At 38.5% G+C, this 20481-nt stretch overlaps 1 protein-coding gene and 2 pseudogenes across 1 annotated transcript; all 3 read left to right on the forward strand.

Moving 5' to 3' along the window:
- Positions 1-2564: 2564 nt before the first annotated feature.
- Positions 2565-4270, forward strand: LOC146483221 (RYamide receptor-like; annotated as a pseudogene).
- A 10696-nt stretch (positions 4271-14966) lies between these two features.
- LOC146483222 (RYamide receptor-like) lies at positions 14967-20481 on the forward strand. The gene is made up of 2 exons (XM_085106253.1): positions 14967-16106; positions 20338-20481. The coding sequence occupies exon 1, from the start codon at positions 14967-14969 to the stop codon at positions 15942-15944; it is 978 nt and encodes a 325-aa protein (XP_084962379.1). The 3' UTR covers positions 15945-16106; positions 20338-20481.
- On the forward strand, positions 19012-20281 carry LOC146483223 (RYamide receptor-like; annotated as a pseudogene).

Genomic DNA, 20481 nt, shown 5'->3' on the forward strand with positions numbered 1-20481 from the left:
CAAAAGTGCAATAAAACGAAAAGATTCCATTGGTATAGGTCTCGCCCACTGATTATTGCCCAAATCAACCTGTTAATACAACAAATAGGGCAAAAACCAAGAAACCGAGAGCATTAATAAATAATAAATAATGATACTAAATTATGGAGGGTCTGTATGGTGGCATAGCTCTGTGTTAATTTCTCGGTACAACGAGTGTCGTGAAAAAAAAATAATAATTTCCTCAGTTGCCAAGATGTCCTTAAAAGAACGTGTTGCATAATTGTTGGAAAAATATGTCCAAAACTCGAAGGTTTTTCAGTAAAAATGGAAGGCTATAAAAGCATAATTCTAACTCCTCAATTACTGAATATGAATATATGAAACGTCATATATTGAACTGCGGATGAAAGATTAGATAGAACGGAAAGATTCTCGCAGTAAGTACGCAACTTAAGCAGTTGCGAAAAGAAAGCCTGCAAAAAATCAGGCTTAAACGGGATTCAAACTCATCACCTCTGCGATGCGGGTGTAGTGCTCTACCAACTGAGCTATCAAGCCAACTTAACTGGGAGCTGGGGCCCGTTTCTCGAAAGTCCAGGTAACTTATCCGGCCCGATAAGTGTATTTTGAAATGTTTTTTCGCCGATTACACAGTGATTACAGGCATGGTACTTGGCCAATGTTATTATAGAATTATATGATTTTAAAATTTAGTATTGAAAGCTAACAAGAATTGACCTTCTGCTAACAATCTTTTATCGCCAAAATCACTTATCGGGCCCGATAAGTTACCGGGTCTTTCGAGAAACGGATCCCTGGTCACACTGTGAGCTCGTAATAATTACCCGTGAATGATGAAGAAATGAATATGAATATGTGAAAAATCATATATTGAACTGCGGGTGAAAGATTAGATAGAACAGAAAGATTCTCGCAGTTAGTACGCAACTTTTAAAAAGCAGTTTTCAAAAGAAAGCCTGCAAAAATTCAGGCTTGGACGGGATTCGAACCCATCACCTCTGCGATGCCCGTGCAGTGCTTTATCATCCCAACTGAGCTATCAAGCCAACTGGGAGCAGGTCATACTGTAAGTTCGTAATATACCCGTGAATGATGAATAAATGAATATGAATACATCAAACATCATATATTGAACCGCGGATGAAAGATTAGATAGAACGGAAAGATTATCGCAGTAAGTACAAAACTTAAGCAGTTGCGAATTAGAAAAGAAAGGCTTGAACAGGATTGGAACCCATAACCTCTGCGATGCAGGTTCAGTGCTCTACCAACTGAGCTGTCAAACCAACCGGGAGCTGGTCATATTGTGAGTTCGTGATATACCCGTGAATGACGAATAAATGAATATGAATATATGAAACATCATATATTGAACTACGGATGAAAGATTAGATAGAAGGGAAAAGGTTTTCGCAGTTAGCATGTAAGCAACTTAAGTAGTTGCAAAAAGGGAGCCTGAAGTTTTAGATATGGTCATATATGATGTTCAATGCAACTATGCTGTTTCATATATTCATACTCATTTATTATCAGTCACGGGTACACTACGAGCTCACATAATGAAAATGAATATATAGAACATTATGTATTGAACTGCTGATGAAAGATTAGATAGAACGGAAAAATTCTCGCAGTTAGTATGCAACTTAAGCAGTTGCTAAAAGGAAGCCTGAATTTGGATATATGATGTTCAATATATATGATGTTTCATATATTCATCTTCATTTATTCATCATTCACGGGTATATTACGAACTCACAATATGATCATTTCTTAGTTCTGCCGAGTGAGCTCACAATTTTTTTGGTACCTTTTCACCAGGTTTTATTAAATTAACATGGCGAGTTTCCCGACCTGTCGCACGCCTGATCAACTTTAGTTCTTCTTCCCTTTTTACACCTGTTCTGCGGTCAGCTTATAATCCATATAACCTGCTAAATATTGACACTGAAGGCAAATAAAAGACATCTACGCACTGGCTTATGTATGTAGATTCTTAAGAAGTTTAAACAGGGCCAACCAAAGAAAACATCATTAAAGAAAATCGCTAAAAATGTTATCTCCTGTGTTTTCAGATAGTTCGGTGGCCTTCTAGGGGCGTATTAGAGTAAGCTAATATAGTATAGCCAATTCGAATGCTTTAGCTGGAAATTTGAGTCGCAGAAAGTTTTAGAAAAAGGAATCTGATATCCGAATTTACGATGTATTATCAGCTTTACAAAAAATGCTAGCTGACCTAATATTTCGCATTTTAATATTCGCCTCTCCGAAAGCGAAGGAACTAGTCTTTCATTGTTGCGACATTGCGCCAAAGGAAACTTTAGACTTTCTTTATGACTAAATCCGCAAAACTCTGAGACGATTAAGGCCATCCAAAGAGATGTTCACCAGAATGAGCCGTTGGATGCCCCTGGCTTAATGAACAGAAAACATTCTAGTGAAAGGTTTTGCTCATTGTCGTCCAAACCCCGTTATTTTAAGGTTTAAAAATTCACAAAGAGAATTAAATTATTCTCAGGTTTGTTTACTGCCGCTATACCTTTTAGTTAAAAAAAAAAAATCACAATTTTAAACCGCTTTCTTACATCATGAAAAATAAGATAAATTAGCTCTTGGTGTTAAACACCCATTAAAAACTGCAATAAAGAAAACAGTTTGACAAATCGGGTACACGTATTAGCTAATTGGCTATTATTAATTAATGATCTGCGTCAGTAACTGAATTCAAAAGCGCCTTTTATTCCTTGTGCCGGTGACGAATCACAGAACACATGGTAATTTCCTCTTAAACATAAATAGAGCAACGGCGGCTTGCTCCTGACAAACCGGATGAGTTTGTGAAAGCAACCACAGAACTTTAGAAAATCAGCAAATATGAACACAACGGTGAATGGATCCGGCTGCTCCAGTCCGTTTCAGTTAATCCTACAGCAGCAAAAATTGGAAAAACCTTTGCTTACTGCCTGATATTCGTCGCTTCGGTGCTTGGGAATTCCTTTATAGGAATAATTGTTTACAAAACGCACACCTTAAGAAAACCAATCAACTTCTTTATCGTCAACATGGCCATGTCCGATCTGCTGCCTCCAATATTCCTGATCCCACGGGATCTTTCCTATCTGTACGCCAACTCCCGCTGGCTTATCACTGGTCCTCTTGGCCAGGCCATGTGTAAACTGGCTCCCTTCTTATCAGATGTCTCCACTTGTGTATCTGTCCAAAACCTAGTTCTGATAGCAGTGGATCGATTTGGAGCTGTTCTATTTCCCCTCCGTTCCCTACTCATCAGTTCAAAGCTGTGCCCCTTCTTCATTCTCACCACGTGGATCATCGCGATGGCAGTATATTCGCCATATTTCGTCGCCTACAAACTTGCTGTGTACCCAGGACAACTGTTTTGTGTCTTCCGGTGGAATGAAGCCTTTGGAGAATCCTTCCCTGTTAGCAATTACATACTTGCGGTATTTGTGGTATTTTATTACATCCCTATCCTCATGTTGGTCATACTTTACTCTATCATCGTTACCAACCTCAATTCACAGAAGATTCCAGGCGAGCAATCAACCAACGATGAGCAGCAACGAGCGAAAAGAAACAGAAACGTGTTAACGATGGCTATTGCTATCGTGTTAGGGTTTATACTATGCTGGGTACCGCTTAGTATTTTCTCCTTACTATTAAACTTTGTATGGGACAGCTTTCCTCGTACTTTCTTACTATACTGGAATATTTTCTGGTTAATGTCTGTTTCAAATTGTGCCATCAATCCTTGCATCTGTTTTATTTTCATTTCCAACTACCGCAATGCATTAAGGAGAATCCTCAGGTGTTTTAGCGGCGTAGTGCACAGCACCACTGAGCAAGTGGTTCGTTGAACTTTTAGTCGAAAAAAAGAGCTTATGGCGGGTTAACTTTACTATTTAGGAACGAATCAAGATTTAGAGAAAGCTGCTAAAGTTTACATCACTGAAATGTAAAGTAAAATGTGAAGTTTTCCAAGAAAGGATTGCTTTTCTTCAAAACTATTCTGATTAAAGTTAAAAGGGATTATCTCGCTCGCCGGAAAAGAATCATTGTAAATATGCCTGTTCAGATGCCGTCTAATACAAATTATTTATCAGATATTCGTTTGACAAACTTTGCTGAACAGTTCAACAACAATTCTTTAAACCTCGGACTGTAAATAAACAAATAAGAAAGATGTAGCGGATTTCAAACAGTTTCCTGTTCGAAATTTACCTGTATAGCAGCTTCGCTGTTATTTTGGAAACACCAATTATATTAGCGTTAGTTCCATCGTAGAAACAAAATAAAATTAATAAAATGTTATAACGTAGTTCTGTATTTGGCTGTATTCTTTTGCCTTCCGTTCAAACCTTACCGAACTGAAAAAAGGCAAGTTAAATTCCACCCGCTGAACATCTTCTATCCCGCAATTTTCCTTTCATCAGCGCTTCCTATGCCATTGCCAAAAAAACGAAGTGTAAACAAACCGGGTGGTTTTACTGCGGAAGCAAGAAGTATGTAGTCACCAAAGTCTTGAACTATACATATAATTTTTTTTTTTCCATTCATCCTTTAACTTGTTACTTTTAAGCCGAAAGTGACGTGGCCGCATCCAACAATTCGTTTTGTCAACAGATTTGTCGAATCGAACAAACTCTCGATTTACAAGGCATTCTTTTATCAGGTTTATTGTTAAACACTTTTATCATGAATCTCTGGCTCGGCAGATTGGGCAAGCACTCCCCGCGTTATCAGTTCACTTTACTTTACTTTTTTTTCAGTCCTTTTCTTAGGTTCTGTGCGAGCTTACTGTCCATTGTCACTGTTTTACAAATCCTCAGAACGAAACAGAGTTTAATAGCGTCATAAACTTTCTTTCTTCTTTCAGTCTCGCCAAATTAAAAGAATTCATTTTTTTCACATCTGTTCCATTAATCAGTATATAATCTATGTAATACGACAAGCGCTGACACCGAAAACAACTTCAAGACATGAGCGTGCTTATGCACGGAAATTGGTGCAAAGTTCAATAAAAAAAAGGTTCTATTAGCATAGGTCTCGCCCATTGATTAGTGTTTAAATCAAACTGTTAATACACAGTCAGGACAAAAACTAACAGACAATCAGAGAGCATTAATAAATAATAAATGAAAATACTAAATTATAGATGGTCTGTATGGGTGCATAGCTCTGTGTTAATTTCTCGGTATAACTTGCCAAGATGGTCAAATATTTGTTTTTATTAGACTCTTTAAAGAAACATGTTGCATAATTGTTGGAAAAATGTCCAAAACTCGAAGGTTTTTTAGTAAAATTGAATGCTATATAAGTATAATTCTAACTCCTCATTTATTGAATATGAATATGTTAAACATCATATATTGAACTGCGGATGAAAGATTAGATAGAACGGAAAGACTCTCGCAATTAGTACGAAACTTAAGCAGTTGCGAGCAGACAGCCTGAAAAAAATTCAGGCTTGAACGGGATTCGAAACCATGACCTCTGCGATGCCGGTGCAGTGCTCTACCAACTGAGCTATCAAGCAAGGAAACTGGGAGCTGGTCATTATGATATTGTGTTTTCGTAATATACCCGTGAATGATGAATAAATGAATATGAATATATGAAATATCATATATTGAGCTGCGGATGAAAGATTAGATAGGACGGAAAGATTCTCGCAGTTAGTACGTAACTTAAGCAGCTGCGAAAAGAAAGCCTAAAAATATTCAGGCTTGAACGGGATTCGAATCCATGACCTCTGCGATGCCGGTGCAGTGCTCTACCAACTGAGCTATCACGCCAACTGGTCTTATTGTGAGTTCGTTATACAGCTGTTTCGACAAAAGTTGTCCAAAAAAGCATAAAAGCGTACGCGACAATGCCGAAAGGTAGTCTGGGAAATATCCAATAAATTCAATAAAAGCTCAGAATCCATAATAATAATAGTTAATAATAATAGTTAAGAATGCCTCGACCGAACAGCGAAGACTTGAGATGGCGGGCAATATGGATTCTCAGCTTTTATTGAAATTTATTGAGTATTTCCCAGACTACCTTTCAGCATTGTCGCGTACACTTTTACGCTTTTTTGGACAACCTTTGTCGAAACAGCTGTATACCCGCGTGAATGATAGATTAAAGAAACAAAAAACGCACCGAGTGCATTGTTGAGTTATATAAGCACGCGGGAATTTTCAAGAACACGAGAGAAGTGCAGAGAGGCACGAGCCGTAGGCGAGTGCCTCTCTGCACTTCTCGAGTGTTCTTAAAAATTCCCAAGTGCTTATATAACTCAACAATGTACGAGAAACAAGTTTTTTATTTCTTTTATAAAATATAAACAATCGCAACTCCTCAGACAAGTGCGAATTTTAATGAATCAACATCAAGTTTCTCCTTACACGAGATAACGCGTAACTCAATAGTGCGCGCTCTTGCCGATTACGACATGATCACGACAGGGCACGCGACCGCGCGCGCAATCAAGTAAAAAGTCAAACTGTTTTAGTTTTTCGTCACATCGTAAGCAAGTTCAAGAAGTTAACTCCAAGTCAAGTTTAAGTTTTAAAGTGTTGAGAGACAAGTTGAAGTTAATTAAAAGTCTGGAAACCTCAGTGCAAGAGACTGTTTTTTGCGAATCGCTGGAGTGACAGCGCATTCTGTCTCTGAATTTCTCAGATTTTCCACAGGCAAAAAATTTGACGTGTGCTTCGTGCATATGTACAATTATAATGCACGCACCATACGTATGCTTCATGCATTGTGGAGTTATACAGAACTTAGTTTGACCAATCACAGTGCTTGCTTGACCCTGGCTATTTTATAAAAATGAATATGAATATATAAAGCATCAGGATGTTTCGGTAAACAGGACGTTTATTGAGCAGGCTTTTCAGATGCAAAACAGCTCCGAGTTAAAGATGCAACGATAGTCGAACAGTTGAAAACATATTTTAACAAGTTCTTCCCAAAACTTCAGTTCCACAAAACAAACCTAGATCAAAAATGTTTTTAGTCCACCTTAGGTATAAGAATCAACAAAAAAGATGGACGCTTTGGCTTTGTAAAAAATTGCTTCAAAAGATAAAAATAATAAATTCAAGGAAGTGTATTGAGTATACGCATAATTAACAGCTTGATTTCGCAGCTCTGGCACTAATGTTTGAAGATTCTACATTTTTTTCTTCAGCAGCGCTCTTTTTCTCTGTTTTTCCATCGCTTTTCACAACAGCACTCATTGCAGAACCTTAAATATTCTTATCAAATTCCAATCCGCTTACGGCCATCAGTTATGGTTTTTTGTTTTCTACTTATAATTATTTTCTAGGAAACTTGACTAGGGTTTTAATTATAATAAAATCGTTTTTTAGTTCTGCCCAATGAGCTCACTATTTTCTTGGTACCTTTTTACCAGGTTTTACCAAATTAACATGGCGAGTTTCCCGACCTGTTGCACGCATCAACTTTAGTTCTTCTTCCTTTTTTATACCTGTTTTGCCGTCAGCTAATAACCCATATAACCAGCTAAATATTGGCAGTGAAAGCAGCTAAGAGACATCTACACACTGGCTTATGTATGTGGATTTGTAAAGCTTTAAACAGGGGCGCCCAAAAAAACACCATTAAAGAAAAACGCCCAAGATGTTGTCTCCTGTTTTTCCAGATCGTTCGGTGGCCTTCTGAAGGCGTATTTGACTAAACTAATATGGTATGATATGTTTGGATGTTTCAGCTAAAAATTTAAGCCGCAGAAAGTTAGCACTAGATTTACGAAAACTATTATAATCTGTTTTCCTGAAGTTGGAAAAGAGAAAAACTGTGAGCATTTTGGGAGCTGGGACTAGGCACGTGGATGCACGCGGACACATACACAGACAAAAAGAGAAAAAAAGTTGTATCCCTCTCAAGCGCGTGCAGCTAAAATGATCTAAAATTGAGTTTTGTTATACTGTTCCACCGTATGGGCTGGTAGTTATAAACAGATCATCCATAAATTACAACTTATGCAGAACTTTGCTGCCCGTATGCTAACTGTCACAGGGAAATACAATCATATTATCCCGGCCTTGAAAGCTCTTGGCTGGCTGACCATTGAGGAACAATTTCGGTTGCGAGACGCGACAATGATTTACAAATGTGTTAACACTTTAGTGCCTCCATATATTAGCTGTAAAATACGGAAGCGATCTAATGCGCACGCTTACAACCTCCGCAACAGTGAAGATCTAAACCTGCCAGGATGCCGGACAGCGGCTGCCCAGAGTGGCTATTTTTATAGGGCAACAAAAGTGTGGAATAGTCTCAGTAACAACACTAGAACTGCCCGATCATTAAGATCATTCAAAAAGCATGCAAAGGCAGAATTAATGAAAAAATAGGACACTTGTTGTTGACTATTATTAGCAGAAGCAATTTTAAGTTGTTATTATATCAAGAATATGTAAGTTATTACATTTTATATTGTTAACTTTTAGTTGTATTTTATAGGCATATTGTAAATTAGTTCTGAAAAACCCCTCGGGGAGAATTAATAAAGTATTGTATTGTATTGTATTGTATTGTATTGTATTGTATTGTATTGTATTGTATTGTATTGTATTGTATTGCAATGCCTTGACACTTTTCCTTAAAAGTCGAAAAAACACTTTTATAAAATTCTGGAAATATGATTTAATGTTGATAGTTCCGGTATTTCAGAGAAAACTGATGTGGATATCTATACAGAGTATTTACGGTCGGCAGTTTCTGCATGAAAATAAAGGGCCGCCATATTTTCTTACAGTCGTTGTAGTGATGCTTTCCCTCACGAAACTCGTTCTGTTATGTTTATTTCGATAATTTTTGCACAATGATGGAGCCTGAATCAGTTACTGAAGTTACTCCATTAGCAAACGTTGCAAGATTTTAATGCATCGACTTCTCACGATGAATAATATGTCAAACACACACACAGTCGAGGAGCCTGTGGAGAGACCAGTTGCTCATGAAAAAGTTCTTCAAGTTTCGAAAAAGAACGAGCATCCTATGGCGATGGAATATATCTAGAAACGTGGAAACGACTGGCAAATACTCACAAGATCTTGCAACAAACTCGGCGACATGGCATAGGAAGTGCTATCAAGACACAACCCACACAAGTAACGATAACTGTAAGCTTTACATTTTGTTACTCTATCGATGATAAATATACTTCACGGTTTTGGAATGTCACCTGACTACAACAGAATCTTAAGAGTGGAGACAAAAATCGAGAGAACCGCCATCAAACGTATGGTAGACGACGGTGGTGTGTACTTTCCCCCAGAGATAGTCCAAGGAAGACATGTCTTCTTTGCTGTTGATAACGTTGATTTTACAGAAGATACCATAGACAGTAAACACACCTTGTACGGGGCAGCCATGGCTATTTAGCAAAGAAGTCAACTTGATGACAGGAAACTTGTTCTGGTGCTTGGTGATCCAGTTCAAAGTCGCTCAACAAAGGAGCTGCTACCGTCAGTAACCGAACTTATGGACTGTTCCAAGCCTGCTTCGAAGACATAGTGCACAACGTACCCTTCTTTTAAGTTGCTAAATGATGCCGAAATTTCTTCATGTGTAAAGCTTCCAGATGCTGTCTGGCTTCTTGGACGTTGATGAGACCTTCCACTAACTGCAGGGAAATCAGCACAGAGCCCACTAATCCCCATATTAGCGGCACGCTTGATCCTGAACAGCAACACGGTAATTTTCTGAGCATCCCAACATGGTCAGATTATCACTCATTAATTAGTCAGTCATTAGAACCGAGCTGGGACACCACCGCTCATTGCTGCTGCTGCTCATGAGTCGCAGACCTTACTAACAGTATTGATGCAGGCTCAAGAGGTCAATACGAAAGCTGTTGGTCCGGCAAGAAAGACTGTATTGTCACTCCTTGACAAACCCGCAAAGCAGTTACAGATGGCGCGTGACGACTTAAACCACTTCATTCTTCGACTTGAGGAACTTCGCATCTTAATGGCATAACTTAGAGTTATTGGATCGTACATTGAGAGCAGCGGTATTGACCTGTGCTGGATGGAAGCTGGTCTATATGGATCGGCAACTGTAAAACAGATCATTGATGGCAACCATGTGAGGAGAAGAGAAAGAGTCCATGTTATTACTCTCCAAGCCCTGTTTACGCTATACCACAAAGCCTTTTTACAGCAACACCCACAATTGAGACAGTCTTGAGAAGCTGCTGAGACGCTTAACTAAGCTATACAGAATTGGACCGAAGCAAAACAGAAGAGGCCAAGGCACAACTGGCCAGCAGTATAGATTCTTTAAAGATCGTGGAGGAAATGAGCAGGTTTGATACCAAAAACTCCAACCAACCACTATTTAGAGTGATAAAGCAATACATGAAACTGATGTTGGAAATGCTACAATTCATCCGTGCCGTTAGAACAGCAAACTGGGGATTACATCTAATGGCTCTTGAAACATTCACGAAGTACTTCTTTGTTCACGACAAGGTGAACTATGCACGAATGGTTCCCCTGTATTTAGAAGAGATGAAATCACTGAGATGAAACAGATCTTGAGATCTACAATGAGTTTATGGAAGAAAGCTGGGTGGTTAACAAAAACCCAGATGTACCCTTCTGTGCCCTTGGTGCTGACCATGCTATGGAGCACATCAACCGTTCAATGAAAGTTACTGGAGAATTGGTGGGTATTACCCTTAACCCAAGTGCCCGAACATAGTTCTTTCTCATTGCGCCAGAACTTGCGAGACTTGCCGAGAAGGCTCAAGAGATGGCTGGACTGTCTTCAAAGACGCCAAAGCGACACCATGGTCTTTCAGCCGCTACGTTTACGCACCTAAAGAAAGCACTTGAAGAACTTATTACGACGTGCAGATGCTTTACCAATCCATTTTCAGAGCAAAGTAATGACCTATTCAACCTAGTCATCAAAGTAGTCGTGCCTGAGAAGATCAAAGAAGTTCTCTGCAATCAGAGTCAGATTGGCCAGAAACTGTTTGAAGCCTTTGTTTACGACTGTATTCAATCAAACAAAACAAATCTGCGGTCACCTATGAAGAAGCATAAACTCGGTACGTGGAAGGACACGAGTAAGAAGATGAAGCTGTCCGCTGGAGACAAAGTGGTGGAGCTGCAAGAGGTCATATCTTTATTCGAACGAATGATGGTGGTATGCAAACCTTGACCTGAGATCAATTTTAAAGAAGTAATTGGTCAATATGAGGTTTGTGTTGTACCCAGATAACTGTTTGTGGTTGATAGGACAATGTATCATTGATCCATGATGAGCAGCTTGATTACCATCCTTGAGAAACTACACGTCGGAAGGGCTGTTGATGGTTCTATTGGAACGGATCCATCCCTAGTCGCTTAGCAATGTTCGGGATTAAACAGTGACAATCAAGAACCCGCAGAGGTCGCTTCAGTACAAATGAAAGTTGCAATTGTCGATGCAATGGCAGATTTACAGTCGCTTAACGAACCAGATGAAGTAAAGAGCTGCGCGCATTTAGCTGACCACTTCATCAAGCGTGTCTTGCAGAAGTACAGTGACAGTGATGAGGTTCGCTTAATTTTTGATAGATATATGATGTACCATCATCACTGAAGATGCATACTCGTGCGAGGAGACAAGGAAGACAGCAGCCAGTCGCGTATCACATCACAGACACCAAAAACCTGGCTAAAGTCCCAACGAAGAAGTTGCTTTCTTATGTTAACACAAAACAGGAGCCAAGTCTTATCTTGCTCTGAAGTCGCTCTGAAGATGATGAACACAGACGATTGGAAAGCGTATAGTTGTGGCATGGGCAAGTCAAGACCTACTCTCGGACTTTAAGTTGCTTAAAGTCGCCTAAAGTCGCCTTAAGTCACCTTAAATACCTCCGGCAGAGGAAGGGGGAATCTCATATTAAATTGACGGGGGTGATTGCCATACCTTTTATGGGTTAATATTTGTGGTTTGATACCCCTTAGGGTGTTAAAAGCTAAAATTACTTCCATCAGATACATTGTGGTAGCTTTTAGGGTAATGAGCCAAAAAATATGACAGGCAGCAAATGTCAATCAACTGATTTGGTACCTCTTAAATAAAATAATAAAGAAAAAATTGTTCAGATCATGCCCACAAAACAGAAATCTGATACCTCTTAGGGCTTCTTTTCAAACTTTTCGAGTTTATCCCTTTCACTTTTATATGGGAGCCCCAGCCACTGCCTATTTTTTAAAAATCGCTTAGGTTAGAAAAAGCTCAAATTTCACCCAGAGGATAAACTTCCCCATTTCAATAAAAACAAATATAAATTTGTTGTCCATAATAGTGTGTTCATTGGGTTACTGATCTCTGTCTAATCTCTGTCAGTGACTCAACTGATGGTCATAATACTATATATAATTTCATCAACCATCCCCCCATACAAATGTGAGAACTTAAAAGCTGGGGTTGGAGGACCCTTTCTAAAAGTAAAAGACGTGGTTGTTACACATTTTAACAGAAACCCTAAATTAATGGTACAAGAATATTCTTTCACTGGCATGGCTCCAATACTCTTGCACTCCAAGAAGCCTTCTTGGCAGTTTGCCGTATTTATGCGATAAACTGCCCACCTACGAATAAGCACCCACTTCGAATAAGCGCCAACCCCGAAAGCCCAAAAAGAGAATGAGAGCCTGCCCTCAAATAAGAGCCCACCCCGCCCCCTCCCAACAAAATACATTTCAGTACTAGCCCAGCATGAAGTAAGATCAGTGTCAGTAGTGTTCCAAAATTGGTTTTAGATACGATACTCAAAGAACTTTTATATTGTTTATGTTAGATTTTGCAATTTTTGTGTCTTGTTCAAGCGAAATAAACTTGTCAGCCCCCGTTATCCCTTGTCTTGTTATTCTCTAAAAATGCCCTGGCTTGCGGAAAATGTTGGAAAGCACTCATCGTCCCAAAATTAAGTGCCCAGGGTGGTTAATCGAATAAACACGGTATTAACACATGTGTTTTAAAGCAGGTATGATTTAAGCAATGGATTCAAACTGTGCTGAGGCTTAATTCATGTGGAATTACTGAGACATGGAAAGGAAAACACGAACAGAAATGTGGCAACCTTTTCCTGCATGAACTTTTTATTGGAATATTTTGGATAACACAAATAAATAAAATGAGCTTTTCTTTTCTGATAAACAGATAATGATTTTTTCCAGCTAGGTCCTAAATAAAAATCAAGAGTCAATGTCTCTTATCAAGAATTAATTGATAACTCCCGGGATAACTGTATGAAGGTTAAAATTATCCACTATCAGTCACTTACCGATTGGAAAACTTATCAGGTGCCATCGAACAGTACATAAATGCAAGAAAGGATAACTTCTGGATATTGACGTGCCAAATCCATTCGCGATGAGTGTCTATTTCACAACAACCATTTGACTTAGCATTTGTAAACAAACGAAGAAGCTGAAATGTGCCAGGCGTCCAGACTAGCTAAAGCTCGTTCTGATTTCATACATACATTGAATTCAGTTTCTTGCCGCAAATCTTCATTGCCAAAATGTTTCCTGTAATTGACCTTTAAGTAGAAATGCAATTCTACGGACATCTTTTCCACTGCGACTGGAAATAATTCCAAAATCTCTTAAACTAAATCCAGGAATTCACAAGTTGCATGCGTTTGTTTGTCAGTAATCTTAACAGCTATATGCATTTTAAGGCTTGGTTCCCTGATTGGTGGATTACAATAAATCATTCACATCACATAACATCCTATTTGCCTTTAAGGTTTAGGGTTCCATATCCATGTGGGACCTAAACAAGGCAAACCGTTGTGGCCCCTGTTCAAAAAAGAAAAAAAACATTTTATTGCAAGGTTTTGCTCATTGTCTTCCAAGCCCCGTTGTTTTAAGGTTTAAAAAATTCACAAAAAAAATTATTCTCAGGTTTGTTTACTGCCGCTATACTTTTTAGTTTGAAATAACACAATTTTAAACCGCTTCCTTACATCATAAAAAAAAAAAAGATAAATTACTCAAGCAGTTTAAAGGCCTGGGTTTGAAGGGTGTTCAGAAATTATGAATGATCCCCTATATCTTCGGGAACAATATGAAATTTTCCCTGAATAGTAAACTTGATGTTTTCTTTTACCTTAACGTATAATTTTGATCACGTGACACAGCACGTGACCAAAAAATGAGAATTTCGTAAATCGGCGATATGGCGGCGAATTTTCCTTATAAAGATAACTGAATTAGTGTTTCCGAAGCAAATTTTAAATATTTAACTTTCTACGTTTGGAATGACTGTCCATAAGTTTTTAAATTGGAGAAATTAACGATCAAAGGTTGAATTGTGGACTAAAAAATGACCTTTGCCCTGATAATTTTTTTCTGGAAAACAATGGACGATCATTCCAAACGTGAAGCGATGCAGATATTTAATCTTTATTAGAAACGCGGTTTTGTTTAATGTTATCTCTTAAAACCGTCGCCTACCTGTCAAATCTTTGCTTTTTTCACAAAAATGATCACGTGACATGTCACGTGATCTATAGCACTACTTATTATGCTTAGAAATTTTCAGAATAATGAGATCTTTTTATCTTCCAAATTTCAGTTTAGTGCCATTGAATTTGTTAAAGTTATCTAGAATAAACCGTTTTTCCTCTTAAAAGCCCTTGACCCAGGCCTTAAACTGCTTGAGTAGCTCTTTGTGTTTAACACCCATTAAAAACTGCAATAAAGAAAACAGTTTGACGTATTAGCTGATGGCTATAATTAATTAATGATCTGTGTCAGTAAATTCAGTAGCGCCTTTTTTTTCCTTGCGCCGGTGACGAATTACAGGCCACATGGTAATTTCCCCTTAAGCATAAATAAAGCAACGACAGTTTGCTCCTGAGAAACCGGATGAGTTTGTGAAAGCAACCACAGAACTTTAGAAAATCAGCAACTATGAACACAACGGTAAATGGATCGTTGACTTGCTCCAGTCTGTTTAATCCTACAGCAGCGAAAATTGGAAAAACCTTTGCTTACTGCCTGATATTCGTCGCTTCGCTGATTGGGAATTCCTTTATAGCAATAATTGTTTACAAAACGAAAACCTTGAGAAAACCGATCAACTTCTTTATCGTGAATATGGCCATGTCCGACCTGCTGTATCCAATATTTCATTTTCCGTGGAGGATAACAAGTCTTAACGCAGACTCCTGGCTTATCAGTGGTTCCCTCGGCCAGGCCCTGTGTAAACTGCTTATGTTCTTACCAGATGTCTCCACTGTTGTGTCTATCCAAAGCCTGGTTCTAATAGCAGTGGATCGATTTGGAGCTGTGGTATTTCCCCTCCGTTCTCCACTCATCACTTCAAAGCTGTGCCTCTTCTTCATTCTCGCCACGTGGATCATCGCAATGGTAGTCCACTGGCCATATTTAGTCTCCTACAAACTTGCTGTGTATCCAGAACAACTGCTTTGTTTGGCGCGGTGGAATGAAGCCTTTGGAGAATACTTTTCTTTTAAAAATTACTTCCTTATAATAATTGTGGTATTTTTTTACATCCCCATCGCCATGTTGACGATACTTTACTCTATCATCGTTATCAAGCTCAAGTTACAGAGGCGGCCTGGCGAACAATCAACCAACGCTGAGCAACAACGAGCGAAAAGGAACAAAAACGTGTTAAAGATGGCCATCGCTATCGTGTTGGGGTTTGTACTGTGCTGGGTACCTTTTAGTATTGCCTTCTTACTATTAAACTTTGCACGGGACAGTTTGCCTTGTGGCTTCTTTATATACTGGAATATTTCCTGGTTTATGGCTGTCTCAAATTGTGCCATCAATCCTTGCATCTGTTTCGTTTTCAGTTCCAACTATCGCATTGCACTAAAGAGACTCCTTAGGTGTTTTAGCTGCGCAGAGCAGAACGAGTAATTTTTAAGTCTTCCGCCATAACTGAGCAAGCGGTTCGTGGAACTCTCAGTCGAAAAAACGAACTTATGGCGGGTTTACTTTAGTATTTAGGAACGAATCAAAAGTTAGGGAAAGATGCTGAACTTTACATAAATGAAAACCACATAAATTTAGTAAAATGAAGTTTTCCAAGAAAGGATTGTTTTTCTACAAAACTATTCTGATCAAAGTTAAAAGTAGTTATCTCGCTTGCGGGAAAAGAATCATCAGTAAATATGCCTGTCCAGATGCCGTGTAATAGAAATTATTTCTCTGATATTTGTTTGACAAACTTTGCTTAACAGTTCAACAACAATTCTTTAAACCTCGGACTGTAAATAAACAAATAAGAAAGATTTATGGGATTTCAAACCGTTCCCTGTTTGGAATTTACTTGTATAGCAGCTTCGCTGTTAATTTGGAAACACTAATTACATCATCGTTAGCTGTGTCATAGAAAAATAGCAAGTTAAATTCCACCTGAACATCTTCAGCCCCGCAATTTTTCTTTCATTAGCGCTTCCTATGCCATTGCCAAAAATAACAAGTGTAAACAAACCGGATTGTTTTACCGCGGAAGCAAGAATCTTGTAGTCACCAAAGTCTTGACCTATAGGATAATATTTTTCTTTCATCCTGTAAGTTGTTATTTTAAGCCAAAACTGACTTGGTCGCATTTAAAAATTCGTTTTCTCAACAGATTTGTCGAATCGAACAAGCTTTCGATTCATAAGGCATCCTTTTATCAGGTTTATTGTCAAACACTTTTACCATGAGTCTCTGGCTCGGCAGATTGGACAAGCATTCCCCGTGTTATTACTTCACTTTACTTTCCTTTTTTTCAGTCCTTTCTTAGGTTCTGTGCGAGCTCGCTGTCTATTGTTACTGTTTTACAAACCCTCAGAACAAACCAGAATTTAATAGCGTGATAAGCTATCTTCCCTTTTTCTCTCTCGCCAAATTAAAACAATTTTCAGTTTCTTCATATCTGTTCCACTGATCAGTGTATAATCTATACAACATGACAAGCGCTGACACAGAAAGCAACTTCAAGATATGAGCGGGCCTATGCACGTAGATTGGTGTGGCACAGTTCATTAAAAGAAAAAGATTCCATTGGTAGGTCTCGCCCACTGATTATATTCCCAATCAAACTGTTAATAAACAGTTAGGACAAAAACTAACAGACAAACAAACAGAGAGCATTAATAAATAATAAACGAAAATACTAAATTGTAGAGGGTCTGTATGGGGGATAACTCTGTGTTATTTCTCGGTACAACGATTGTCGCGAAAAAAATTCCTCACTTGCCAAGGTGTTCAAATGTTTGTTTTTATTAGGCTCTTTAAAGCAACATGTTGCATCATTGTTGGAAAAATATGTCTTGAAACCTCGAAGGTTTTTTCAGTAAAAATTAAAGGTTATAAGCATCATTCCGGCTCTCCTCACATATTCGTATCCTAAAAAAACACACACATTTTGACATATCTCGTACATTTCTTGGGATCTGCGGTAAACAGGACGTTTATTGAGCCGGCTTTTAAGATGCAAAACAGCTCAGTTAAAGATGATGGTCGAACAGTTGAAAACATATTTTACCAATTTTTTCCCAAAACTTCAGTTCCACAAAACAGACCTAGATCAGTTTTTTTGTCCACCTTAGGTATAAGAATCAAAAAAAATATATATACATATATGGAGGCTTAGGCTTTGTAAGAAATTGCTTCAAAAGATTAAAATACTAAATTTAAGGAAGTTTATTGAGTATAGACATAAACAACAGCTTGATTTCGCAGCTCTCACACAAACGCTTGAAGATTAAACGTTATAAAGTTCGTAATGTGGTGTGTGAGGGGGGGGACGGACTTGTACGTTTTTTTTAACGATTGTTAACTCACTCGCTTTTTCACTTCACCAGCGCTGTTTTTATCTGTTTTGCCATCGCCTTTGACTACAGGTGCAAACATCATGTCAAAACAAACCGTGCTATATTAGCACTCATTTCAGAACCTTAAATATTCTTATCAAATTCCAATCCAATTCCGGCCATCAGCTATGGTTTTTGTTTTCTGGTTATAATTATTTTCTCGGAAACCTGAGTAGGATTTTAATTATGATAAAATCCTTTCTTAGTTCTGCCGAATGAGCTCACTATTTTCTTGGTACCTGTTTACCAGGTTTTACCAAATTAACATGGCGAATTTCCCGACCTGTTGCACGCATCAACTTTAGTTCTTCCTTTTTCTACACCTGTTCTGCGGTAAGCTAATAATCCATATAACCAGATAAACATTGACAGTGAAAGAAAATAAAAGACATCTACGCACTGGCTTATGTATGTAGATTTTTAAAAAGGTTTAAACAGGGCCACCCAGAGAAAACATTATTAAAGAAAAACACTAAAAAAGGTTGTTTCCTGTCAGTTCCAGATGGTTTGGTGGCCTTCTGGAGGCGTATTTTCGTAAGCTATAATATAGTACGATCTGCTCGAATGCTTTAGCTGGAAATTTAAGTCGCAGAAAGTTTTAAAAAACGGAATCTGATACCCCAATTTAAGAGCTATTGTCGGCTTTACGAAAATGCTAACTGACCTAATATTTCGCATTTTAATATTCGCCTCTCTGAAAGGGATAGGAACTAGAGTTTCATTGTTGCGAAATTTGGAGCCGCCATTTCGCTGAAGGAAATTTTATACTTTCTTTATGACTAAATATACGCAAACCGCTGAGGCGATTAAGGCCATCCACCGAGATATTCACCGAAATTAACCGTTGGGGGCCCTTGGTTTAATGAAAAGAAAATATTCTTTTGAAAGGTTTTGCTCATTGTCGTCCAAACCCCGTTGTTTTAAGGTTGAAATATTCGCAAAGAGAAATTATTCTCAGGTTTGTTTACGGCCGCTATACTTTTTAGTTTTAAATAAAACAATTTTAAACCGCTTCCTTACATCATAAAAAAATAAGATAAATTAGCTCTTGATATTAAACACCCATTAAAAACTGCAATAAAGAAAACAAGTTGACAAACCGAACAGACGTATTAGCTAATTGGCTATTCAGTATTTATTAATAATCTGCGTCAGTAAATTCAGTAGCGCCTTTTTTTCCTTGTGCCGGTGACGAATCACAGACCACGCGGTAATTTTCTCTAAAGCATAAATAGAGCAACGGCCGCTTGCTCCTGGCAAACCGGATGAGTTTGTGAAAGCAACCACAGAACTTTAGAAAATCAGCAAATATGAACACAACGGTGAATGGATCCGGCTGCTCCAGTCCGTTTGATCCTACAGCAGCAAAAATTGGAGAAACATTTGCTTGCTGCCTGATATTCGTCGTTTCGCTGCTTAGGAATTCCTTTATAGCAATAATTGTTTACAAAACGCACACCTTGAGAAAACCAATCAACTTTTTTAATCGTCAACATGGCCATGTCCGACCTGCTGTTTCCAATTTTTCTGTTCGCGAAGGAGCTTACCGATCTGTACACAGACTCCTGGCTTATCAGTGGCCCTCTTGGCCAGGCCTTGTGTAAACTGTCTAACTTCTTAACAGATGTCTCGTTTGGTGTATCTATCCAGAGCCTGGTTCTGATAGCAGTGGATCGATTTGGAGCTGTGGTATTTCCCCTCCGTTCTCCACTCATCAGTTCAAAGCTCTGCCCCTTCTTTATTCTCGCCACGTGGATCATCGCGATGGCAGTACTTTCGCCATATTTAGTCGCCTTAAAACTTACTGTGTACCTGGGACAACTGGTTTGTTTGGCGCGGTGGAATAAAGCATTTGGAGAATTCTTTTGGAAAAATTACTTCCTTGTGATTTCCGTGGTATTTTTCTCCATCCCCATCGTCATGTTGACCATACGTTACTCTTTTATCGTTATCAAGCTCAAGTCACAGAAGATTCCAGGCGAGCAATCAACCAACGCTGAGCAACAACGAGCGAAAAGAGATAGAAACGTGTTTAAGATGGCCATTGCTATCGTGTTAGGGTTTGTAGTGTGCTGGTTACCCTACAGTATTGGCAACTTAATAACTTTATTCGCACGGGACAGTTTGCCATGTGGCTTCTTAATATACAGGGTTATTTCCTGGTTTATGGCTGTCTCAAATTGTGCCATCAATCCTTGCATCTGTTTCATTTTCAGTTCCAACTATCGCATTGCACTAAAGAGACTCCTCAGTGTTTTAGCTGCGCAGAGCATAACGAGTAATTTTTAAGTCTTCCGCCGTAACCGAGCAAGCGGTTCGTGGAACTCTCAGTCGAAAAAACGAACTTATGGCGGGTTTACTTTACTATATAGGAACGAATCAAGATTTAGGGAAAGCCTTGCTGAACTTAACATTAATGAAATTCAGATAAAATTAGTAAAATGAAGTTTTCTAAGAAAGGATTGCTTTTCTACAAAACTATTCTGATCAAAGTTAAAAGTGATTATCTCACTCGCCGGAAAAGAATCATTGTAAATATGCCTGTCCAGATGCCGTCTAATACAAGTTATTTATCTGATATTCCTTGGACA

This window comes from Pavona decussata, unplaced genomic scaffold (assembly GCF_977016875.1).
Source record: "Pavona decussata unplaced genomic scaffold, jaPavDecu1.1 SCAFFOLD_40, whole genome shotgun sequence".
Classification (NCBI taxonomy): domain Eukaryota; kingdom Metazoa; phylum Cnidaria; class Anthozoa; order Scleractinia; family Agariciidae; genus Pavona; species Pavona decussata.

Bases quoted from the DNA above. Each gene is read 5' to 3' on its own strand.
- LOC146483222 (XM_085106253.1), top strand. From the start codon at position 14,967: ATGAACACAACGGTAAATGGATCGTTGACTTGCTCCAGTCTGTTTAAT.